General features: G+C 34.4%; 1 protein-coding gene across 15 annotated transcripts in view; it reads left to right on the top strand.

The window, feature by feature from the left end:
- The window catches only part of MGAT4C (MGAT4 family member C), a 719810-nt gene extending 697838 nt beyond the window's left edge, over nucleotides 1-21972 (top strand). For 13 of the 15 annotated variants that reach the window (XM_077845721.1, XM_077845717.1, XM_077845719.1 and 10 more), the window contains 3 exons: nucleotides 13205-13357; nucleotides 17908-18055; nucleotides 20801-21972. In XM_077845721.1, coding sequence (XP_077701847.1) covers nucleotides 13211-13357; nucleotides 17908-18055; nucleotides 20801-21942 — 1437 coding nt within the window. In that variant the 5' untranslated portion in view covers nucleotides 13205-13210 and the 3' untranslated portion in view covers nucleotides 21943-21972. Of the gene's footprint in view, nucleotides 1-11479; nucleotides 11549-13204; nucleotides 13358-17907; nucleotides 18056-20800 lie in introns of all 15 variants that reach the window. The other 2 variants (XM_077845712.1, XM_077845708.1) reach the window with 1 other exon arrangement.
- The last annotated feature ends 3742 nt before the right edge of the window (nucleotides 21973-25714 follow it).

Genomic DNA, 25714 nt, shown 5'->3' with positions numbered 1-25714 from the left:
GTTGACTGTATCCTTTGCTGTGCAAAAGCTTCTTATCTTGATGAAGTCCCAATAGTTCATTTTTACTTTTGTTTCTTTTGCCTTTGTGGATGTATCTTGCAAGAAGTTACTGTGGCTGAGTTCAAAAAGGCTGTTGCCTGTGTTCTTCTCTAGGATTTGAATGGAATCTTGTCTCACATTTAGATCTTTCATCCATTTTTGAGTTAATCTTTGTGTATGGTGAAAGAGAGTGGTCTAGTTTCATTCTTCTGCATGTGGATGTCCAATTTTCCCAACACCATTTATTGAAGAGACTGTCTTTCTTCCAATGGATAGTCTTTCCTCCTTTATCGAATATTAGTTGACCATAAAGTTCAGGGTCTACCTCTGGGTTCTCTATTCTGTTCCATTGATCTATGTGTCTGTTTTTGTGCCCGTACCACACTGTCTTGATGACCACAGCTTTGTAGTACAACCTGAAATCTGGCATTGTGATGCCCCCAGCTATGGTTTTCTTTTTTAAAATTCCCCTGGCTATTCGGGGTCTTTTCTGATTCCACCCACAAATCTTAAAATAATTTGTTCTAACTCTCTGAAGAAAGTCCATGGTATTTTGATAGGGATTGCAATAAACGTGTATATTGCCCTGGGTAACATGGACATTTTCACAATATTAATTCTGCCAATCCATGAGCATGGAATATTTTTCCATCTCTTTGTGTCTTCCTCAATTTCTTTCAGAAGTGTTCTATAGTTTTTAGGGTATAGATCCTTTACCTCTTTGGTTAGGTTTATTCCTAGGTATCTTATGCTTTTGGGTGCAATTGTAAATGGGATTGACTCCTTAATTTCTCTTTCTTCAGTCTCATTGTTAGTGTATAGAAATGCCACTGATTTCTGGGCATTGATTTTGTATCCTGCCACGCTACCAAATTGCTGTATGAGTTCTAGCAATCTTGGGGTGGAGACTTTGGGTTTTCTATGTAGAGTATCATGTCATCGGTGAAGAGGGAGAGTTTGACTTCTTCTTTGCCAATTTGAATGCCTTTAATGTCTTTTTGTTGTCTGATTGCTGAGGCTAGGACTTCCAGTACTATGTTGAATAGCAGTGGTGAGAGTGGACATCCCTGTCTTGTTCCTGATCTTAGGGGAAAGGCTCCCAGTGCTTCCCCATTGAGAATGATATTTGCTGTAGGCTTTTTGTAGATGGCTTTAAAGATGTCGAGGAATGTTCCCTCTATCCCTACACTCTGAAGAGTTTTGATCAGGAATGGATGCTGTATTTTGTCAAATGCTTTCTCTTCATCTAATGAGAGAATCATATGGTTCTTGGTTTTTCTCTTGCTGATATGATGAATCACATTGATTGTTTTACGAGTGTTGAACCAGCCTTGTGTCCCAAGGATAAATCCTACTTGGTCATGGTGAATAATTTTCTTAATGTATTGTTGGATCCTATTGGCAAGTATCTTGTTAAGAATTTTTGCATCTGTGTTCATCAGGGATATTGGTCTGTAATTCTCCTTTTTGGTGGGGTCTTTGGTTTTGGAATTGAAGTGATACTGGCCTCATAGAACGCATTTGGAAGTACTCCATCTCTTTCTATCTTTCCAAACACCTTTAGGAGAATAGGTATGGTTTCTTCTTTAAACGTTTGATAGAATTCCCCTGGGAAGCCATCTGGCCCTGGACTTTTGTGTCTTGGGAGGTTTTTGATGACTGCTTCAATTTCCTCCCTGGTTATTTGCCTGTTCAGGTTTTCTATTTCTTCCTGTTCCAGTTTTGGTAGTTTGTGGCTTTCCAGGAATGCGTCCATTTCTTCTAGATTGCCTAATTTATTGGCGTATAGCTGTTCATAATATGTTTCTAAAATCGTTTGTATTTCCTTGGTGTTGGTAGTGATCTCTCCTTTCTCATTCATGATTTTATTAATTTGAGTCTTCTCTCTCTTCTTTTTAATAAGGCTAGCTAATGGTTTATCTATCTTATTAATTCTTTCAAAGAACCAACTCCTGGTTTTGTTGATCTGTTCCACAGTTGTTCTGGTCTCGATTTCGTTGAGTTCTGCTCAAATCTTAATTAACTCTTCTGCTGCGTGTAGGATCTATTTGCTGTTTTTTCTCTAGCTCCTTTATGTGTAAGGTTAGCTTTTGTATTTGAGTTCTTTCCAGTTTTTGAATGGATGCTTGTATTACGATGTATTTCCCCCTTAGGACTGCTTTTGCTGCATCCCAAAGATTTTGAACGGTTGTATCTTCATTCTCATTAGTTTCCATGAATCTTTTTAATTCTTTCTTAATTTCCTGGTTGACCCTTTCATCTTTTAGCAGGATGGTCCTTAACCTCCACGTGTTCGAGGTCCCTCCAAACTTCTTGTTGAAATTTAGTTCTAATTTCAAGACATTATGGTCTGAGAATATGCAGGGGACGATCCCAATCTTTTGGTATCGGTTCAGACCCGATTTGTGACCCAGTATGTGGTCTATTCTGGAAAAAGTTCCATGTGCACTTGAGAAGAATGTGTATTCAGTTGAGTTTGGATGTAAAGTTCTGTAGATATCTGTGAAATCCATCTGGTCCAGTGTATCATTTAAAGCTCTCGTTTCTTTGGAGATGTTGTGCTTAGAAGACCTATCGAGTATAGAAAGAGCTAGATTGAAGTCACCAAGTATAAGTGTATTATTATCTAAGTATTTCTTCACTTTGGTTATTAATTGATTTAAATATTTGGGGGCTCCCACATTTGGGGCATAAATATTGAGGATTGTTAAGTCCTCTTGTTGGATAAATCCTTTAAGTATGAGATAGTGTCCCTCTTCATCTCTCAGTACAGTCTTCGGGGTAAATTTTAGTTTATCTGACATAAGGATGGCTACCCCTGCTTTCTTTTGAGGACCATTTGAATGGTAAATGGTTCTCCAACCTTTTATTTTCAGGCTGTCGGTGTCCTTCTGTCTAAAATGAGTCTCTTGTAGACAGCAAATAGATGGGTCCTGCTTTTTTATCCAGTCTGACACCCTGTGCCTTTTGATTGGGTCACTAAGCCCGTTCACGTTCAGAGTTACTATTGAGAGATATGAGTTTAGTGTCATCATGATATCTATTCAGTCCTTGTTTTTGTGGATTGTTCCACTGAACTTCTTCTTAAAGGGGAATTTTAAGAGTCCTCCTTAAAATTTCTTGTAGAGCTGGTTTGGAGGTCACATATCCTTTGAGGTCACATATTCTTTCAGTTCCTGCCTGTCTTGGAAGCTCTTTATCTCTCCTTCCACTCTGAATGAGAGCCTTGCTGGATAAATATTCTTGCTTGCATGTTCTTCTCATTTAGGACCCTGAATATATACTGCCAGCCCTTTCTGGCCTGCCAGGTCTCTGTGGAGAGGTCTGCTGTTACCCTAATACTCCTCCCCATAAAAGTCAGGGATTTCTTGTCTCTTGCTGCTTTAAGGATCTTCTCTTTATCTCTGGAATTTGCAAGCTTCACTATTAGATGTCGAGGTGTTGAAAGGTTTTTATTGATTTTAGGGGGGGATCTCTCTATTTCCTGGATCTGAATGCCTGTTTCCCTTCCCAGATTAGGAAAGTTTTCAGCTAGGATTTGTTCAAATACATATTCTGGCCCTCTGTCCCTTTCGGCGCCCTTAGGGACCCCAATTAAACGTAGGTTTTTCTTCCTGAAGCTGTCGTTTATTTCCCTTAATCTAACCTCATGGTCTTTTAATTGTTTGTCTCTTTTTTCCTCAGTTTCCCTCTTTGCCATCAACTTGTCTTCTATGTCACTCACTCGTTCTTCCACCTTGTTAACCATCATCGTTAGGACTTCTAGTTTGGATTGCATCTCATTCAATTGATTTTTAATTTCTGCCTGATTGGATCTAAATTCTGCAGTCATGAAGTCTCTTGAGTCCTTTATGCTTTTTTCTTGAGCCACCAGTAGCTGTATAATAGTGCTTCTGAATTGGCTTTCTGACATTGAATTGTAATCCAGATTTTGTAACTCTGTGGGAGAGAGGACTGTTTCTGATTCTTTCTTTTGAGGGGAGGTTTTCCTTCTAGTCATTTTGCTCAGTGCAGAGTGGCCAAAAGCAAGTTGTATTGGGAAAAGGAGAAAAAGAGAGGAGAGAAAGAAGGAAAGAAAAGAGAAAAAGAAAAAAGGAAGAAAAAAAGAAAAAAGAAGAAAAAGGGAAAGAAAAAGAAAGAAATGAAAAAAAGGAGGTGGGGGAAGCAAACAAATCAAAAAGAAAAAAAAAAAACGGGGGCGAGTATCTTCTGATTCTGTATACCTTAAGCCCCTCGACTTCCCCTGGAAATTGTCCGTCTCGCTGGTCTTCTGGGGGAGGGGCCTGTTGTGCTGATTTTCAGGTGTTAGCACTTGGGGGAGCTGCTCTGGAATTTGCAAGCTTCACCAAGCCCCTGCCTGGTGCAGGGCTCAGTGGGGGTTGTTTACCCCGTGAGGCCCCAGGAGGAACAACCGCAGTGGCGGGGCCAGCTCTGGAGCCCTGGAGTCAGCCCCCGCCGGAACCACGGAGCTCTCGGTCTGCAGGGCCTGGAGGCTCTGGGGCGGGGCCGCTGATCTGCTCAGCTGGGGCAGGAGCGTCCTCGCTGTCCTGGGCCCTCCCGGCCTCTGTCTGTCCCGGGGGAGGTGGGATCCTGGGCTGTGTCCCGGCACCCAGTGCTCCGGGGCCTGTGCTGTTGGATTCGCGCTCCCGCCCGGCAGCCCCCTCCGCGGAGCCGCCCCCGAGCCCCCCGAGCTGCTCCCCCCCGCAGCCCCCTCCGCGGAGCCGCCCCCGAGCCCCCCGACCTGCTCCGGGTCCCGCCGTGCGCTGCAGCCCTTAGGGAGCTCGGCTCACTCTCCGGGGGCGCAGGTCCCTGTTAGTGTCCCCGGGAGCCCGAGGGCATCCCCGCCCTCCCGGGTCCTGCTCCACCTCCCTGGAGCCCCTTTCCCCCGGGAAGGTCGGTGCAGCTCCTGCTCCTCCGGGACGGGGCTCTCCTGTCCTGGGGACACTCGCCCCGGCCTCAGCCCGGCTCCTCGCGGGCCCCTTCCCCTCGGAGGCCTTTTGTTCCTTTATTTCTTTTTCCCCGTCTTCCTACCTTGATAGAAGCGCGAACTCTTCTCACTGTAGCGTTCCAGCTGGTCTCTCTTTAAATCTCAGGCCGAATTCGTAGATTTTCAGGATGATCTGAAGGTTATCTAGGTAATTTGGTGGGGACGGGTGACTTGGGGACCCTACTCTTCCCCCATCTTGCCCCTCCTCCAAAAATGTGGTATTCTTATTTAGAACTTCTTTAAACAGAGAGGATTTCATCTCACAACGTTGCGTAATGAGAAGCTAAAACTCTTTTGTGTTCAGTGGATATGGAACAGTATTCATTCATTTCTTATGAGGTTTACACCAAAATCTACTTGATACTATTATTAGCACACAAATGCTGGTGTGGGGCAGCCCCGGTGGCGCAGCGGTTTAGCGCCGCCTGCAGGCCGGGGTGTGATCCTGGAGACCGAGGATTGAGTCCCACATCAGGCTTCCTGCATGGTGCCTGCTTCTCCCTCTGCCTGTGTCTCTGCCTCTCTCTTTGCTCTCTCTGAATGAATAAATAAATAAATCTTTAAAAAAAAAAAATGCTGGTGTGTAAACAAAATGAGTTGGAAGAAAATAAATGTAGATGTGAGACTGGTGTTTCTACTTCTACAAAAGAAAATATAAAGTTATTATGAATCAAATAAGAAGACTATTCTTGCTTTAACAAAATTATGAGCCATCAAATTTCCCAAGAGCATTGAGTCTTCATGGTGCAAGTTCAAGAAGAACCTGAAGTAATGATACCTGTTTGAGATGTACTTGAAATTTGGAATTAGAACTTACAAGATGGATACATTCCTGCTTCAGGAATGATGGTTGAAAAGCAGTTTATGAAACATTAGGAACATATAGTTCTAAATTAGAAAAATAAGGAATAAAATTGGGATTATTTTTGCTTACATCCTTACTAATACTTCTGATGAAGTTGTTTTCACTATCTTTTTTTTTCCTCCTATAACTTATTTGTCAAATGACAAAATAACAAATAAACATTCTATTGTCTGAACATGAAAAGACACTCAATATCATTAGTCATCAGGGAAATGCAAATCGAAACCATGCAGAGATATCACCTCATACCAGTCAAAATGGCTAGTATCACAAAGACAAGAAATAATAAGTGTTGATGAGGATGTAGAGAAAGGGAACCCTCATCTATCATTGGTGGGGATGTACATTTGTGCAACCACTGTGAAACACAGTGTGGAGTTTCCCCAAAAAATTAAACATAGAAATGCCGTTTGATCCAGTAATGCCACCACTGGCTATTTACTCCAAGAAAATAAAAGCAGTAATTTGAAAAGATAGATGCACTCTTATGTTTATTGCAGCATTATTTACAATAGCCAAAGTATGGAAGCAGCCCAAACGTCCATCCATAGATGAATGGATAAAGAAGATTAGACATATATAGATATACACACATACACACATTACAATGGAATACTACTTGGCCATTAAAAAATGAGATCGTGCCATTTGCAACAACATGGATGGATCTAGGAGTTATTATGCTAGATGAAATAAGTCAAACAGAGAAAGACAAGTGCCATATAATTTCCTTATATGTAGAATCTAAAAAAATAAACAGGCTAGTAAAAACAGAGAACAGCTGGTAGCTGCCAGAGGGAAGATGGGTCAAGGGATGGGCAATATATGAAGGGAATTAAGATGTAAAACTTCCATTCATCCCATAAACAAGTCACGAAGATGAAAATACAACATAGGGAATACAGTCAACAATATTGTAATGACACTGTATGGTGACAGATGGTGACTACACAGCACAGAGTAATGTATAGAATTCTCAAATCAACATGTTGTACACCTGAAATTAATGTAGCATTGCATGTCAATTATATTTCAATAATAAATGTTTAAAAACATCTTTTATCTAAAAGACCTTGTATAGAATATTGTTTTTTCCTCAAAAATATTTGGTAGAATTTGCTTTCAAACCATATGAACATGAAGTTTCTCTGCTATATTTTCCACTGGGTTTACTAAAATATAATTTACATCTAACATTTTGTCAGTATAAGATATACAATGTGATCATTTGATAAATGTATATATTGCAAAATGATTACCAAAATAAGGTTATTTATCACCTCACATAATTACCACTTTGGTTTTTTGTGGCAAGAATATTTAAGATCTACCTTTTTGGCAACTTTCAAACTTACAGTATCATACTGTTAACTATTGGGCACTATGTAGCACATTAGGTTCTCAGAACTTATTCATCTTACAACTGGAATTTGTACGCTTTGACTGACAATTTCCCATTTTTCCTACCCTCCCAGATTCTGGCATCTGCTCTTCTAAATTCTCTGTTTCTGTGAATTTGGCTTTTTCAGGTTCTGTCTGTAAAATCATACAGTATTTTTGTTTTTCTGTTTGACTTATTTCACCTAGCATAATGCCCTCAAGATCTATCCATATTGTCTCAAATGGCAAAGTTTCCTTCTTTTTTATGGCTGAATAGTATTCCAACATATTTATATGTGTGAGTGTGTATATATAATATATATGTATTTGTATATGTGTATATGTATTCACACACGTACATACCACATTTTCTTCATTCACTCATCTGGTGACAGATATTTAGGTTGTTTCCATATCTTAACTATTGTGAATAAAACTACAGTTAACATGGAGGTGCAGGGATTTTTCAAGATAGTAATGTCTTTTTCATCATATATGCACCCAGATGTGGAATTGCAGGATCACATGGTAGATTTATTTTTAATTTTTTGAGGAACTGCTATTCTGTTTCTTTGGTGACTGCACCAATTTATATCCCACCAACAGTGCACAAGGGTTCTCTTTTCTCCACACCCTCACCAATACTTATTTCTAGTCTTTTCGATAATAACCATTTTAACAGATGTGATATCTCATTGAGACTCTTATATTCATTTCCATGACAATTAGTAGTGATTAGTGTCTTTTCATGTACCATTTGGCCTATTGTATGTCTTCCCTAGGAAAATGTCTATTCAGATCTTCTGCTCATCAGATTATTGGAGATTTTTTGCTACTGAGTTGATTGAGTTTTTTAATGTATTTTTGGTATTAACCCCTTAGCAGATATATGATCTGTGAGTGTTTTCTTCCATTTAGTTGGTTGCCTTCACATTCTGTTGATTCTTTCTGTTGTCATGCAGGAGTTTTTTAATCAATATAGTTCACTTGTTTATTTTTGCTTTTTTTTCCTTGTATTTTGGGTGTCATATCCTAAAAATACCAAGATTAATGTCAAAGAGTTTTTTCCTTATGTTTTCTTCTAGGAAATTTATGGCTTCAAGTCTTAAACTTAAGTCGTTAATGTATGACTGAGTTAATTTTTGTGACTTGTATAAGATAGGGGTCCATTTTCATTCTTTCACATGCAGCTGTCCAATTTTCCCAGCATCATTTAAAGAGACTATCCTTTCCTTACCAAGTATTCTTGACTGTCCTGTCAAATATTTAGTTGACTGTAAATGTGTGGGCTTATTCTTGATTCTGTCCATTGAACTGTGTCTGTTTCTTTGACAGTATCATACTGTTTTGATTACTATAGCTTTGGAATATAACAGTAGTTTGAAATCAGGAAGTGTGATTTCAAGCTAGGGATGTCTCTAGCTTTGTTATTCTTTCTTTTCTTTTATTGTATATTTTTCTATTGGAGTTCGATTTGCCAACACATAGCATAACACCCAGTGCTCATCCCGTCAAGTGACCCCCTCAGTGCTTTGTTATTCTTTCTTATGATTGCTTTGGGTTTTCAGGGTTTTTATGAGTCCAATCAAATTTTCATTTTTTTCTATTTCTATTAAAAAATACCATTAGAATTTGATAGGGATTGCACTGAATCTATTGGCTTTGGGTAGTATGGGCGTTTCAACAATACTAACTCTTTTCAATACATAAACACAGATATCTTTCTATTTGTGACTTACTCAATTTCTTACATCAACATCATGCCCTGACTTTTGAAAACTGCCTTCTGGCAACTGACTGGAAAAATCCTGGCACTACTTTCATTTCCTTTCCCTCAGAGATCATTGCCCTGTACTGTCTGTTGTCCAGTATCTAAAAATACCAATCATTAAATTTGGATGAAATACATTTCCTCCTTGTAATTCAGGAAACCTTAATACTTTTAATTATCAATTTCTAGAATCAGAAGATGATGTGGCAATCACCTCTAATTGTGGTAGATAGGTTTCTTACTTTTTCTTTCTCTTCCTTTTATTATTGGCTTCTCTATATGAATTTATACTAATTCAATATTTTATTATCAATCATAGTCTTGATTTTATCAGATTTTCTCAATATAAGCCTCTTTAAGCTGTTTAGATATGTTCCTGCTAATCTCTGTGACTTCCTTGCTTCATGGCACAATAAAAAGATAACCTAACTAACCATAGAGTCCCTTCTCCCTACCTGAAATCAGCGATTTTGTTTTCCTCTTAGTAAATTTAATTGACTGTAATTCTAGGGTTTTTTCTTCCTTTTTTTCTGAATACTTATTTAGATTTTTCTTGACCCAGATGATTCTGTTTCAGATGGGACAGGACTATGGATGAATTACTAGCTTCCTTTTCTTTTACTGTGGTTTGTCTGGTATTACATATTTATTAAATGACATATATTTTGGTTTGTTTTCTGATCATTTGTTTGCTTTAGTTTGGGCTCCTCAGCCAATTCTGGGTGTTCTTGTTTTCACTTACATGTACAGTATTGTTTTTTCTGGGTGTTATTGTTTTAACTTACATGTACAGTGAAGTTTGTGCTATTAGCTTTCTCGTGGGTATGCCGAGGATGTACACTATGGAAGGTTATTTGTGCTTGGATTTTGAGAATTCTAACTTAAAGGATTGGATATTAGAATTTAGATGGTCACCATTATTCTCTCAGGATTCTTTCTTTGCCACCTCTGGAATTTCAACGGGGGTTTTGTTGTTGTTTTGTACTATTTTTGAATTATTGCAGAGTGCTCTGAAGTATTGCCTCCAAAGTGTGATATTTTCTACTTCTCATATTACTTGAAATATCACTTATCCCACCCACCTCCTCACATTATATATTTATATGTTTATTAGGTCATTAAAATTTTTCTGCCAAAAACTGAATTTATCTTTTATATTATTTCTATGTTATTCAAGAGATTGAATAGGTGAGATAGTTTGTTGGCAACAATATGTTTAAAATGTTGTATGAAACCTAATTAGTAAACCATATACCAATAGTAGTTAATAGAGCAGATTCTGATCAATTACAATATTTAAAAACTGGAACCTTTCCTTATTAAGACATCTCAAGAAAACCCTAGTTTTTTTTTTTTTTTTTCATTTGTAAAACTAATGGTACTATTATAATCTCAGCATTGTTATGAAGGATCAATGAGTTACCCATGCAAACTGTATTGCCTAGCATTTAGTAAGTATTTAATAAATTTTAATAGGTATTCTTATATTCTTTGTATATAATTATCTACAACTGGACTTTACAGATTGAATTTGCAGTCACATTATTTACATTTTTTCCTTTATTCCTTTGTCTCAAAGGAATAAAATTAGAATATACTTCTTCTTGACTTAGCGCTTATACTGAACTTGTAACATTCAAGTTCAGGGCATCCAAAACATACCATACAGTGCTACATTTTTAAAATTTTATTTCCTGGAAAAAATTGCTGCATTTTGCTTTTGTATACAAGAAATAAAATGCAGTTTTGTTTTCCAACAGTAGAGAATTTTGAAAATTAAAAGTAACTTTTTAAATACTAAATGTATGTACTTTGAAAGTATGGAAATTGAAAACAGTAAAAACAAGATTGAGTATTCTTGATAATTCTTCTATACTGAGATAATAGTGGTTAGTATCTTATTGTTTCCAATTTATTTTACAGTCTTCTACATCATAGTTAAACATTACTCCCAAATACAATTTTTGTCTTTGAATAGATTTTTAGAAGTATAATTGCAGAATCAAAGGGAATACATGCATTTCGTGCTATTGATAAGTCTTCCCAAATTGACATTTAAAAATATTGTGTCCCGTGGTATATAATTAGATTCTAATGCTTTGTATTTTTGTCAATTTTCAAAATACATATAAAAATCTTTTAAAACATGATGCAGTTTCATCTGTAGAATCATTACCAGGTAACAGAATTTCACTTAAATTAAATATTTTTTAAAATTTTAAGAAGAATTTCACTTATGTTTTGGTTTGAAATTGCTATATATTTTATTACTGAAAAATGTTATAAATGATGGATTTATAAATACATTTTTAACCTGTAAATGAAAATTAGAAAGTGACCTTATTCTAGAAGTAGCATCACATATCAAAAGAATGGATGATTCGATATAAAGTATGTGATACAATAGTAATGTTCTTCTTTATTTCTGGTTACACAGGAGATTACACTTCCCCACACGCTTGAAGTCAGGAGTGGTAATGTGACTAGTAGTTATGGCCAGTTCCCTGTAAGTAGAAGACCATCAGTTCTCCATATGAAAAATTAATAAACAAAACTATTCTGCTACATGATAAAAGACACAAAGATAAAGTCTAGATATATTAAAAATCTATCCATGAAAAACAAACAAAAAATAAAAGAGACTTCCCATATGATGTCAAAATTGGGAAGGATTTTTTAAACATTATACCAAAAAATAAAAGCTGTATGTAGGAAATAAATTTGAAATAAAAGACACTCACTGCAGAAGTGAGACCAAGAAGAAGAAAATATAATACTTGGGGAAGATATCTAAATATTTGCAACATAAGCAAAGATAAATGTATATATATGCATCTCTAGACATATATTTAAAACTTCTGTAAATTAACAAGAAAAATAACCTAAAGAAAAATATGGCTAAAGAAAATGAACAATAATGCTTATATTTCTTTTGAGACTTATTCTCTCCCTTTGTTAAGCCTTTCTCCCAATTCCTAATAACCTAAAGAAAAATATGGCTAAAGAAAATGAACAATAATTCTTATATTTCTTTTGAGACTTCTTCCATTCTCTGCCTTTGTTAAGCCTTTCTCCCAATTCCTAATATTCTTTCTTATAGTTTATAAAGATTCATAAATTCCTTCTTGTATTAATTCATCAAAGAGATATCGTTTGCCTGGTGTGTCCTAGACATCATTTAATGGCTTGGGGTACAGGCCATTTTCACTTCTTGAAGTTCTTTATTCATATAAATACTTCATGCTAACACTGAGCTCAGGAAGACCCAGTACCCAACTCGAAGGGGCACAGTTTCCAGACTATACTTGATTTTAGACAAAATATGATTCAACCGGTCGTTTGATCATTCCATATATGTTTATACTTTTTGAACAATCAGTAATCTAAACAAATCAGTGATTGGAAGATAACACAAAATGTACATGAGTGGAATGGGGAAAAAATTAGATCTCCACTAATCTCCCTGGCAGTAATCTTGGTGGGTTTTTTGTTGTTGTTGTTTTGTTTTGTTTTATTCTGTTTGCAGGCTATGAATTATTGTAAATAGCCAAACTTCTAATTAGTATATCAAGAAAGACAATGTAGATATGCCACTCCAGTATTTACTCTGACTTAACAAGAATTATTGGAAAAATAAGCAAACCAACTGTTAACTCAAGTTCTCAAAGATATGTTTGCACTTAGCCCAAAACTTTAACTTCCTTTACAACTTTCTTTCTCGGACTCAGACTCCCTCCCAGGTGCTCTTCCCAGTGTACTTACTCCAAAATCAATATTAGGCCCATGCTTCTAATTTCTTCCATTTTCATTACATTATCCTATGAGGCAGTAGAAGTTACCTTATAGTTTGTCTTTCTCTTTTATTTTTCTTCTGTTTAATCAAAGAACTTTTTTTTACATGTTACCATTATCAATGTTCGTATGTACAGAAATAACTGAGATTTGCCTTTTATTTTTATTTATTCCACATCAATATAAGGCAGTGTATTGACCTTATGTTAAAATATGAACCATCTGTGAAAGTCACAGTTGTGAAATTGGAAACAACTTTAGTTAAAAACGTGTGAAGGGTGAGATTTTATAAAGGCCTGGCTTTTGATACATATTATGAAAAAATACATCCAAAATTAATTGTCAGTAATTCTATGCCTCTTTTCCACAGGATAGAATGTTTAAATTTTGTCAAATGAAGCATATTTTTGAAATACTCGATAAAATGAGATGCCTGCGAAAACGTTCCACAGTGTCATTCTTGGGAGTTCTTGTCATTTTCCTTCTCTTTATGAACTTGTACATTGAAGACAGCTATGTTCTGGTAAGTTTTGGAGGTTATTTTTGTTGTTGCTGTTATAAATAAGGTCTAAGTCAAATTAGGCTTAGTCCAATTGTAACTTGATTTCAATCTCAGGTTCCTGGAATAGCATTAGTTTGAGCAAAATGGTAACATATATACTTTCTATCTAGCTACTTGTATTAATCCTATATTACCAGCATTACAATTACTTTGATTTATGTTGCAATGTTTTCTTGCATATAGTAGTTCAAATATGCACATTTAGTTATAAATAAATTAGCTATCATCACTATGCTGAATTATTTTATTTGTGTGTACACCATAATACTTTTTGAGCTTTAACTTGAAATATATAGAATTTTAAAAATTGCTTAAAGATATTAGTCCTTACTTTCTCAATTTTTTATATTATCATCAAATTTTCAAAATCTTATTTTTAATAATGATACTAATTATACTATTTTGTTAAGAAGTAATATTTTGTTATAATGTATGACACCTCATTTGATTTTGAATCAAATGTCATAAATGGCCACCATTTTATGTATTTATATTCACAGAAAAGTAGTAGAGAAGCTGAGGAACTGGAGATAATGATGTGAAAACTATTTAGTAGCTTAAAAAGGATAAGTTAGCATATAACATATAAATAAATTTTTAAGTAAATTCTAGAAATACAAAAGGACTTACTCTGGCTAATTTTGAGAACTCATTTTGTTCTATCATTTGTTACTGTTAGAGGTATCGCATCATTTTATGTCTGAGGAGAATAACATGAACATTTTTCTTATTCACTTTCTATGTGAATTGAGCTTAAGATATCTGAAAAAATCCTACTCTTTTTGTTACATTTTGTAAATAAAACACATGCTATTGGCAGGAAACTTATTGTATCCAATGACTTGCATTTCTGAGACACTTTCAAACCCAATTTCAGTGTTTCATTTTAAACAGACAAAAGACCATTGTGTGTAACAATCATCCTTATATCTTGTTGATATAGAATCTCTTCAAATTCATTATAAAATGTGTAAGGAGTAATAGAGTATATTTTTATAAAGATCAAATACTATTGTCCTGTCTTGTGGATTTTTACACATTTCTATACAAATTTCAGTCCTATCTAACTAATGTAAAAGGTGTGATTTAATGAAACAGCTCTTACTAAAAGAATATTTTGTCAATAAAATTTTCTCTGGCTAGATTACACATATATCTAGTCAAATTTACAAGTAAGCCCAAGTGTAGAGAAGGGATTGCTCCTTAGTTTTAAAAATTGTAATTATTTTTAAATACTTATATAGGTTGGGAAAAAAGTGAGTTAAAATGATGGTTAAGGGACACCTGGGTGGCTCAGCGGTTGAGCATCTGCCTTTGGCCTAGGGCTTGATCCTGGTCCTAGGATTGAGTCCTACATCAGGCTTCCTGCATGAAGCCTGCTTCTTCCTCTGCCTATGTCTGTGTGTCTCTCATGAATAAATAAATAAAATAGTTTTAAAAATGGTGGTTAAATACAAGCACTCCCCTTACTGAAAATTTAATGACAGTATTTTTATTAGTTTCATTTCTCTCTATTTATTAGATGATTTTTTTACATAAATGCATTTAGAGCTAAATTTTATCCCAAGGCTTAATATGTATAAAGATTTAAAACATTCTTTAAATAATTAATGCAAAATTACATTAAGATGTTTTTCTAAAAATGTTTAATTGCCAAGGAGAACCAGCTACCTGCTGGTATACGATGTAGTTTCTCTGTAGCACTTGTCCCTTTTGACCTTTTTATCCGTGTTTATTTCAGTTTTCACAACATTATCTCATTCGACTTTTTTTGCCTTAACTCCAGAATACCACAATGTGTACAATTTGCTAAGTATAGACAATAGTACATTTTTCTTTTCCTACCTTCCTTATTTCCGGGGGAAATACGAGTTATAATTCAGAGAAATCAGATAAATAATCACAAGTAAAAGATCTCTGGAGTTAAGGAGCACATTCTATTCTGCTGTTTTTGGTAGAAAAATGCATTTGTGGCCTTAAATCCGTGGCATATAACAGTTTAATGGATTGCTTACATATCCGGGGCATATGTGCCTTTCGTTGGGAAAGGAAGCCAAGCTCAGTGCAAGAGACAAATACTATTACAAGGCAGTCTAAGTAGAAGAGACGCTACATGCCCAATCAACTTAGCCTCTGCGCTGTGAGCATCTTCAAAGTAGCCACTAGGGTATATACTTAGTCTGTAGCTAGTGCATTGAATTGCATTCCTATCCAGAAAATGATTGTCATAAAGCTTTGTCTTATTACTGAGAAATACACCACAGCATAGTAGCTACAGAAAGAAGGTATCCAGGGAGAGCCTCGCTGTTCAGGTAGATGTCTCTGGAAAGCAGCCAACAAGACTGACTTAGGTGAAAGTTGCATTATTTATTTATGCTGAAAAGTGTAAAGAAGCTTGTTCTTGAGAATTTAATAAAGTGCTTTCATATAACTTCCATTTCATTTTATATTCTGTTATGTCCTTCAATCAGGATGAATGTACTCTACCTTCACACAGAAAAGGTCTGGATTTTTACACATTCAAGATAGAATTCTTAAAGAAAGATTCAATATCCTGCACTTCCTTTAGACTGTAAAATCACATAAGAACAGAATGATGAAATGAATTCAGAATTGTGACTACTGTGATTTTTATAGATATTTCTTCAAGACTCTATTGATAATGGGCACTATCACATTACTAGTATAAGCAGTTGGTGCTGAACTGAGTCCTTAGTTACTTTTTGGCAATCATAAATTTTAAAGCTTTAATAATGTTTTATATGTTTCCAGAGAGACAGAGACCAAAATATTTCTGTGTAAAGAAATTACAATTATCAGAATCCAACAGATACTCAGTTGGTATAAGAAATATAGAACTGAAGGCATAATTTCATATATTTTGGAAGTGTTACTTATAGATGGCAAATATATTATACATATTGTAAAAGACTATAACATATTTTCCTCAATTATCAAATATAAAAATAGAAATACAGTATTAAAGATTGAGTGTAAGTTTATAAACATAATTGAGTATACAGAAGAGATATTCAGAATGGATCTTGAATTAGCAAAGACCAGATTGGAAGCTCCTCCCAGTCATGGCCTAATATTCTCAACTTTTATTCTAAGACAATTCCAGTCGGCCATTGATTTAAAATTTTGAGTCAGTCTCTTTCTTTATTGACATTTGAATTTGAAGCAAAATATTGAATGTTCCAAATGAAGTAAAATTTGTATTTGAATCCTTTCTAATTTTTTATAAACACTGGTTTAATTCAAGTTTTATTGACCACAGGCAGATAATATGAAGACCAAATTTGTTCAAATGCATTTACTTTCTCTATAGTCTTAATGGCTTATAGGCTTAATGGCTTAATGGCTTACATATGCCTGGCCTGCCATTCTACATGGAATAGTGGAAATAGATCCATATAATATCACAGAGTACAGTAGACACTTGCCTAAAAACAACAACAAAATTATTTCTAAATAGGTTATCTTTGAATATATTCTACTTGTGGTAGTAAGCCAGATACAAAGGCCAGGCAAGTCGATATTTTGCAAATAATATATAACCAACAAGACTTGATCAAATCGTGCTTAGGTAATCAAAATGTACTATTGAACTTATACTAAAGAGAGAAAAGGGAACCAATTAGTAATTAATAACGTATTTTAAGCTAAATATGAGCATTTTTTAATATAAGCCTTCTCAAAGATTGGATAACATAAGTCCCTTACCAATTACATAAAGGGGATCTTAAATATAAAAGGACCAGACTTCAATTCCAACAGGCTAGTTTACACACACACATAAGCAGCAAGCAAATATATCATGAGAAAAAGTAGTGTAAGGTCTGAAGACACTTCCTTGACTTGCCGCAAATGTATTTTAATTAAGACATCTTGAAGACATTTGAAAAAACACTAATGTCAGAAGGACCATGGCTATTTGTTCTCAACAGCCTTTGGTTATAGTGGCCAGAAAGGTGACTGACTAAAACTCTTTCATTAATAAATTATCCAGAAATAATTATATAGAAATAATGTGTGGTATTACTTAATAATTCATGAAGAAGATAAAATCTTAATATGCTTAATATGACTAAAATATGGAAAATTTAGTAAGAATTAGCTTTATGTGATTACTGTGAAGTAGATTACTGTGAAATTTTAAGATCATCAAATTATTATAAAGAATTTGAATTTTAACATAAAGGCAGTGGAAGTTTTCATGTAGAGATTTTTTTTGTCAAGAAAGTGCCATTATTAATGTATACTGTGGGAAAAGCAAACTGAAGTGAAGTATGAAGAGGGCAATAGAGTAGTGGAGTCTGGAGTAGAGACTCTAGGTGGGAATTCAGGTGTGAGATGAGGATCTATAGCTTGTGGTGCCAGTAGCTGAGATTTATAGAACATCCATATTATATACCAACCCCATATATTCATTGTGTAAGGAAAAACTTTATTTAATCCATGACCATCTATTATTTATTTATTTTCTCTGCCTCCTTCTTGGCATTCAGGAAGGAGACAAACAACTTATAAGGGAAACATCCACACATCAACTGAATTCAGAACGTTATGTGCATACTTTCAAAGACCTATCTAATTTCTCAGGAGCCATCAATGTCACCTATCGCTACTTAGCTGCCACACCTTTACAAAGAAAGCGTAAGTATCCCTCCACTTTCAAATCAAGAATACATAAAATATTTTTGTTTTAAAACAATGACAACTGGCTTCATTTGTATAGCAATAAAACTTTATGGGCTTTACTAAAATATATTCTTTGGGAAGTAATTCAACATGTCTTCACAAATTGCAATTACTCGTTGATCCAATTCCATTAATAAAAAAAAAGAAACTTTTAAATGCCTGTTTGAGATATAAATTTTCAAACAATTTGCTGTAGAACCATGTAGAGAGACTGAGAAAAATCCATTTATTTGCACTTATAAAACATATCTTTTAAAAATAACTATTCTCCTACTGATACATTTTCCAATAATAATGCTTTGGTTTTTATGCCTTGCCACTGCTTTTGAAGTAGTGAAAGTCATTATTTTAATTTATCAAGGTGCTGTAACAAATTATCACAAACTAGTTTAAAATCATGGAAATGTATTTTTTCATACTTCTGGAGACCAGGCATTCCAAATCAAGGTGTGGGCAGAACCATTCCCCTGAAAATCACAGGGGAGAATCTTTTCTTGACTGTTTTAGCTTCTGGTCACTCTTGGTGTTTCCTGGTTTGTGAGGGCATAACTATGATCCCAAGCTCCATCTCCACATGATCTTCTTTCCTTGGTCTCTATGTCTCTCTTCTTCTTCAAGGACACCAATCATTGCATTTAGAGCCCACTCTAAATCTGATGTGATTTATCTCAAGATCCTTAACTAATTATGTCTGCAATACTCTATTTTCAAATAAGGTCACAGCCTGAGGTTCTAGGTAGACTTGGATTTTTGGAGAAAACTATTCAGCTCACTATAGATAGATTGAGTCTGAGGAGTAACATACTACACATACTTTATGGATTTCAAAACACCATAGACTGTGGAAGGTATCATGACCTAATTAATGTGCCACTAGGAAAGCATAAGTATTAATGCTTAAGTTTTCATTGTAAGATGCCATCAATTATAATATTCAACTTGATTTTAAAATATTTCTGTGTGAAAAATATGACTCGTGAAATTAATGAAGCACAGTGATATCATGAATTTCTGAATTTCTTAATAGATCATGTGGGGACCACAGAAATTGAGTTCCCCGTTAAGAAGTGTTTATGCAAGTGAGTCTGTGATCACCAGGTTGAGGAAATTGTAGCTTAACTTAATTCAGGTTTCTTTAGGTCTGTCTTCCATTCATTCCTTCATTTCAAATGTCTATAGCTCTTAAGCTTTCTTCTAATTACATAAGATTGCCAATGTTTATTTTTATCTCCATCTGTTACACTACCTTTGTGCAAACATTACTAATTCTCCCTTTCCATCCTAAGCTTACTAATGTGTATTGGCACATATGCCACTGCTTTATACAAAGGGACAATATAAAACAGAGGGTACAAGCAGGGCACTTTGGATCTTGGCACCACACCACTCATTAGGTGTTACACTTTGCATAAGCAAGCTCATCTCCCTGTGATTTAGTTTCCTCATCTATAAAGCAAAAATGATGACAAGTGCAAAGCTCTCCCAAAAAACCGTTAGGAATATTCAAGATACGTATTATATGCAAAATGCATAGATTTCTTCCTTTAAAGTAGGAAGTATTCTAATAGTATTGGCTATTCCAGGGCATTTAAGCTGGTTTCTTGAATCGATTCGTACCAGAGAACATACTCATTTTTCAAAAGCAGTTAGGGCCATAAATCCAGGTATTTAAGCAATATGTGTAAATCTCTACCTCTCTGACAGACTAGCGAGAAAGATAATTCTTGGAAAGGGTTTTTCAGTATTGCGTAAGTCACAACAAGTAGATATCTGTATTAAACAATGATCTTGGTGAATATAAACATTTTCCTATTTTTCAAGTAGTGGTTATGAAATTGTATTCAGTTCTGAATCATGGTGAGAATCAGAACTTTAAAAAGTGAGAATATTTCAATAAGGAGACATCTACACTTGTTAGAAGTAAACTGCGATTTCACAAGGTTTTATTTTATCCCCTAAAATATCCAGATTCTAATTTGAGATTTTAGGTAATTGAATAAAAATATCCCCACAGAAATTGCTATAAAATGTGTTTCAAAACAAGGAAGAGAGTGATACTCATGTGTTGGAACAATTTACTCTACATTTGAGTAATAATGCAGTTTTTAAAAATAGTATAATTTTTTTTGGATTCTAATAGCATTCTAGGTAAATTTCAAAATAAAATTGTGAAGTCCAATTATTAATTTTTTGGTGTGAGATAATGAGAGTGATCAAAGGAAAACGAAAATGTAACATGTTTTCCATGAAAAATTTAGAGATTATTAAAATAATGAGTTATGCTTAATTTTCTTTTTTTTATCATTTGAGACTGGTTTGTCATCCTTAACTGTGAATTCCCTTCTCCTTTTGTATTTTTTAATAGTGTGGATATTATCCAAACATCTATCTTCTCTAATAGGCATTAAGCTGCAAAACACCTCAAATCATATTTTTTATTTCATAAATAAATGTTCACAGCAATGAAGCTCATACGTCATTGTGCTTAAGATGTATTTTTTCCATAGAAAAGTCAATTATGTATTAAGTACTGTAGCCTTTATGTATTTAGCATAATACTTCACTCACAAAATATTCTATACATATCATTTACTAGATTTACCTAATACAGTAGCAGGCCTAAGGAGAAAAGTTTTTTTTCTGTGTTATTCAAAACCTATTTTATATTTAATTTTCTTCCTTCTGAATTCTTTTGCTCAGGGTTTCTTACAATTGGACTTTCATCAGTGAAACGAAAAAAAGGAAACTATTTACTTGAGACAATCAAGTCAATTTTTGAGCAATCCAGCTACGAAGAGCTGAAGGAAATTTCGGTGGTGGTTCACCTAGCGGACTTTAATTCATCCTGGCGTGATGTCATGGTCCAGGATATTACACAGAAATTTGCCCACCATATCATTGCAGGAAGATTAATAGTTATACATGCTCCAGAGGAATATTACCCAATCCTGGATGGCCTTAAAAGAAATTACAATGATCCAGAAGACAGAGTCAGATTTCGTTCCAAGCAAAACGTAGATTATGCTTTTCTGCTTAATTTTTGTGCCAATACTTCAGACTATTATGTAATGCTTGAAGATGACGTTCGATGTTCAAAAAATTTCTTAACTGCCATCAAGAAAGTCATTACCTCCCTAGAAGGAACCTACTGGGTAACTCTTGAGTTCTCTAAGCTTGGCTACATTGGAAAACTTTATCATTCTCATGATCTCCCACGTTTGGCACACTTTTTATTAATGTTTTATCAAGAAATGCCTTGTGATTGGCTATTAACTCATTTCCGGGGTCTTTTAGCTCAGAAAAATGTGATCCGTTTTAAACCATCTCTCTTTCAGCACATGGGTTATTACTCATCATATAAAGGGACTGAGAATAAGCTGAAGGATGATGATTTTGAAGAAGAGTCATTTGACATCCCTGATAACCCTCCTGCAAATCTATATACCAACATGAATGTTTTTGAAAATTATGAAGCAAGCAAGGCGTATAGTAGTGTTGATGAGTACTTTTGGGGGAAACCACCTTCAACAGGAGATGTCTTTGTGATTATATTTGAAAATCCAATTTTAATTAAAAAAATTAAAGTGAGTACTGGAACAGAAGATCGACAAAATGACATTTTACATCATGGAGCCCTAGATGTTGGGGATAATGTTGTAGATCTCAAACAAAGTAGACAATGTGTTACTTACTTAAGACTAGGGGAATTCAAAAATGGAAATTTTGAAATGTCAGAGGTGAATCAAAAAATTCCATTTGATATACATTGTATAAGGATATATGTTACCAAAACACAAAAGGAATGGCTGATTATTAGGAGTATTAGCATTTGGACTTCTTAGCCAATTAAATCAATATGTCCAGTTACTGAAGCAGGCTTTCCTGTTTCCTTTTTTGCTACCTTCCTCTTTTGCTACTTTTGTCCTTTGGAGGGAATGCAGTGGATGGGGTATTTTCAAAGAAAAATCTAATCATTTTGGCTGTTTTGATTTACTTATTTTCAAGATAATTTTACTCTAATCCACACTTGTATTTATTTTAACTCCTGAAGTTGAGTATCAGTCTATGGTTAATGCTACTTTCATTTATATTTTTAGTGTGATCATGTTAGTTCCAAAATTTCAACTAAGTGTCAAAAGGACACATGAAGGATTTAAAATGAGAAAATTTAGTTTGTTAAATGTTGAGTCTTGGAAAACAGTTGCCAGCTGTATATACTTCCTCAAGAATATATATCAGATAGCTTTTATTAAGCATCTGAGTGAATATGCAGTTGGTTAGAATGATAATGTTTTTCTCTTGTAAACATAGGTTTTCATAGACTTCTGTACATCTACAATGAATACCTCCTCATAGAAGTGATGTCTTTACAACAGAATTTTGTGTGTAGGTGGAGTGATGGAAAGAAAAAAATGACTTAAAAAGATTTCTCCCCCGATTATTTATATAAAAAGGGGCCTTGTTCATTGTATAAAAACATTTAATTGAGCACCTATTGTTAATAAATTTTCTGTGGGAAGCAGTCTTTTTCTAGATTCCCTTTTGCAAAAAGAATAGTTATGCTCAATATTTTCAAGTTATATTGGGTACCTACATTTAATAGGAGAAATTAGAGAAGGCCTATCGTTAGTTCATTCTTACAAACATTTTCAGTATATACAGAAAAATTTTTGAAATTGATTTTATATGTTTTGTATTAAAATTCATATAATTGAAATTGTAATCTATCATATGCTTTTTTTTTGAAGTTTAAATGGACATCTTATAAAAGAGAAAAGTAGGAAACATAGAAATCAGTTGACTTTTCTATATTCAGAGCTAGTTCATAGTAAAGCCAAAGTGAGAGATCAGTTGTTCTGATATCCAGACCGTGCTCTTTCCCTTATGTACAGATTGCTGCTCACATAAATTGTGCTTTCTGTTGGCCTCTCCATGAGTCTCAGATAGTAAGTAAGCTATCTATAATTCTTCCACGAGTCACATTATCATTCTGTGGAAGAAGCCTAAAGTGTCTGAAATTATCTCCTTGTATATGAACCCACATAGCGAGCAAACTTGACCAACTTTTACTATAAGGGACCGGACAATCGTGTCTAAACCATGTCCTACTAAAGCGTTTCAGGACACCTTTGTGCACCATAAAGACATTGGTTGTTCAGAACGTACTGAACTTACCTGATCCTTTCTCTCTTTTGACAAACAGCAAAGATGAAGGGGTTTACTATGAAGACATGAAAAGTACTTCATGCATATTTATGGAGAGGCTCAAATACATACGTTCATAGAGATTGGAAAATATTTCATTCACTTTATCCAAAGTGATTAAATTAGAAACTGGTAAAAATTTGGGAATTTTTTTATTGATACAGTAGCTACTGTGTATTTTCCTTGCACCCAGTTGCTATAGTATAATAAAGAGATAATATGAATCTATAAATATTAATACTTTGTTTCATAAAGTCTTAAAATCAGAAAAAAATGAACAAATGAATACTGCCACAAAACCATAATCTTTGCCTTGATTTGGAGGATATTTTCCAGACATTTAAAAGTAATCTATTTTCTTGGCTTTTCTCATCCTCTTTCATTAACTGGCTAGCTGTATAATATTCTACATATTTCTTAGAAATTACAAATAATCTTTTTCCTGCACTTTCAATGACAAAAGGTACACAACAAAAACATGTAATGTCCAGATGAGGCCGACTCCAAGAAGTGATTGTAAACTTTACGGAGTCTAAATAGTTTCTGAGAGTGTTTTCAGAGACTAGCCATTGACATAAACTTCTGGAAAATGCTTCAAGAAATGTTGTTGAGGGTAACAATGAAATTGAATGTTTGCTTGAGAATTATAAAAATGCAAATGTGATATAAAGGGGTTACATTTTTTCTGAAACTTGATCTTTTCATTATGGAAACCAGGTTTGAGTAAGCTGGTCAGTCACCTAAGGATGTCTTTATGTTTTCTTTATAAATTGAGCGGAGGTCAACTTTTAAGGAAAGAGTTTGACAAAGCTTCTACAGTAAAGAACAAGGGGACAAATAACCTTTCTCTTTCAAAAAGATAATCTGACCAAATATTCTTTACATGAATTAATGTTGCATTTCCTGTATTTAAAAATTCTGAATAAGGTTCCTGTAGTCTTGTTTCAGAGGCATAGATCAAAAAGACAGTTACAAGGTTTTATTATATTCAATCTGTTATGAAGCATTATATGTGGTCAATGTCTCTCTCTGCAGTAAGTTTTTTAAAATATATGAAGTATTCTTTGTTACAAATATACATCAAAAAACACTGGAATGTAATACAAAAGTTGAGTTATTTAATTACTATGTAAATAAGACGCTGACAGGGTTCAAGCACAAAATATGGCATGTACCTTAAATAATGTCTCAATTTGTTTACTTTAAACTGACTAAAAAAGCTTATTTACATTTAAAATTCTTCTCCTTAAGGGAGCCTTTTCGGCATTTATAAACATCAAAGAAAAGCATTCGTAAAAGCACAATAAAAATATGGAAATTATACATTTTTGGAAAATACACATTATAGCAGTAATAACATGTCTGGCTATAAAAATACATAAAAAGTGTTAATATAAGCACTTTTACATTATCATGAAAAAAAATAACTTTCATAAAATAGATATTTTCCAGATATAAAAATATAATTTAGAAACCAAGCATCACTTAGAACTACTTTTCTCATAGAGCTGCAATTATGAGACTAGAATATTCCATTCTGAACCATTGTTCTCTGGGAATTTTTATAAAGGTATAGAAAAACTATGCTGTACAATAATGACACATAAGCAAAACAAATATTTACAAATTACAAGGTATGGTAGGGAAAGCACTTGCTTTTCTAAATGTCCATGTGGGACACATCACTCAATATTTGCCAGTTTGTCCACATGTCCTTTAGAACATGGCAGCCAGGATTAATGTGGAAAGCTCTACTCTCAGTGTCTTCTAACATCTGAAGATAACAGTGTGATTCCCTTTCTTTGCCTCATTAGTATTTCCATTAACACAGCTTAAGGTCACATTTATTTTTATCACCCTTAAACTGACTAATAAAGCTCACACTCAGACTTCTGGACATTTTTTACACGATCTCTTGATAAAGCATGTTTTGCCATTTTGTATATCTTCCATTGATTTTTCTGGAAGTTTCTTTTAAAATTGATATTAATTTCTATTAATTTCTGGAGAATTTCACTGTTTCTTCTGACCCATGGTCCCCATACTTTCTAGCTCTTGATTCCATCATTCTGCATTTTAACATAACTCCCCAGCTCTATGGTACCACAAATTTGGTATGTGTGCCTTTTGTCCTCTCAGGAGATACAGTGGAAGGGCCATGTAGATCTGAGTTTAAAATCAAGTTCTCCAATTACCTCCAGATAGGAGGAAAGTTAAACATTTTGAATCTTAGTTCCTTCATCTGTGAAATTGAAATAATTTTACTTTGTAGACTGTTAGAACTGGAAAGGAGATAACAAACCAATCAAGAAATATATGTTTCCTCTTTTTTTAGCTATATTGTATGTGTAAAAAAAAGGATATGGCCCTTCAGAACACTACCAGAGGCCTTTATCCTGATCAATATCA

The sequence above is a fragment of the Canis aureus genome, chromosome 13 (genome assembly GCF_053574225.1).
Source record: "Canis aureus isolate CA01 chromosome 13, VMU_Caureus_v.1.0, whole genome shotgun sequence".
NCBI classification, from domain to species: Eukaryota; Metazoa; Chordata; class Mammalia; order Carnivora; family Canidae; genus Canis; species Canis aureus.
This window is presented reverse-complemented; position numbering and strand designations above follow the sequence as displayed.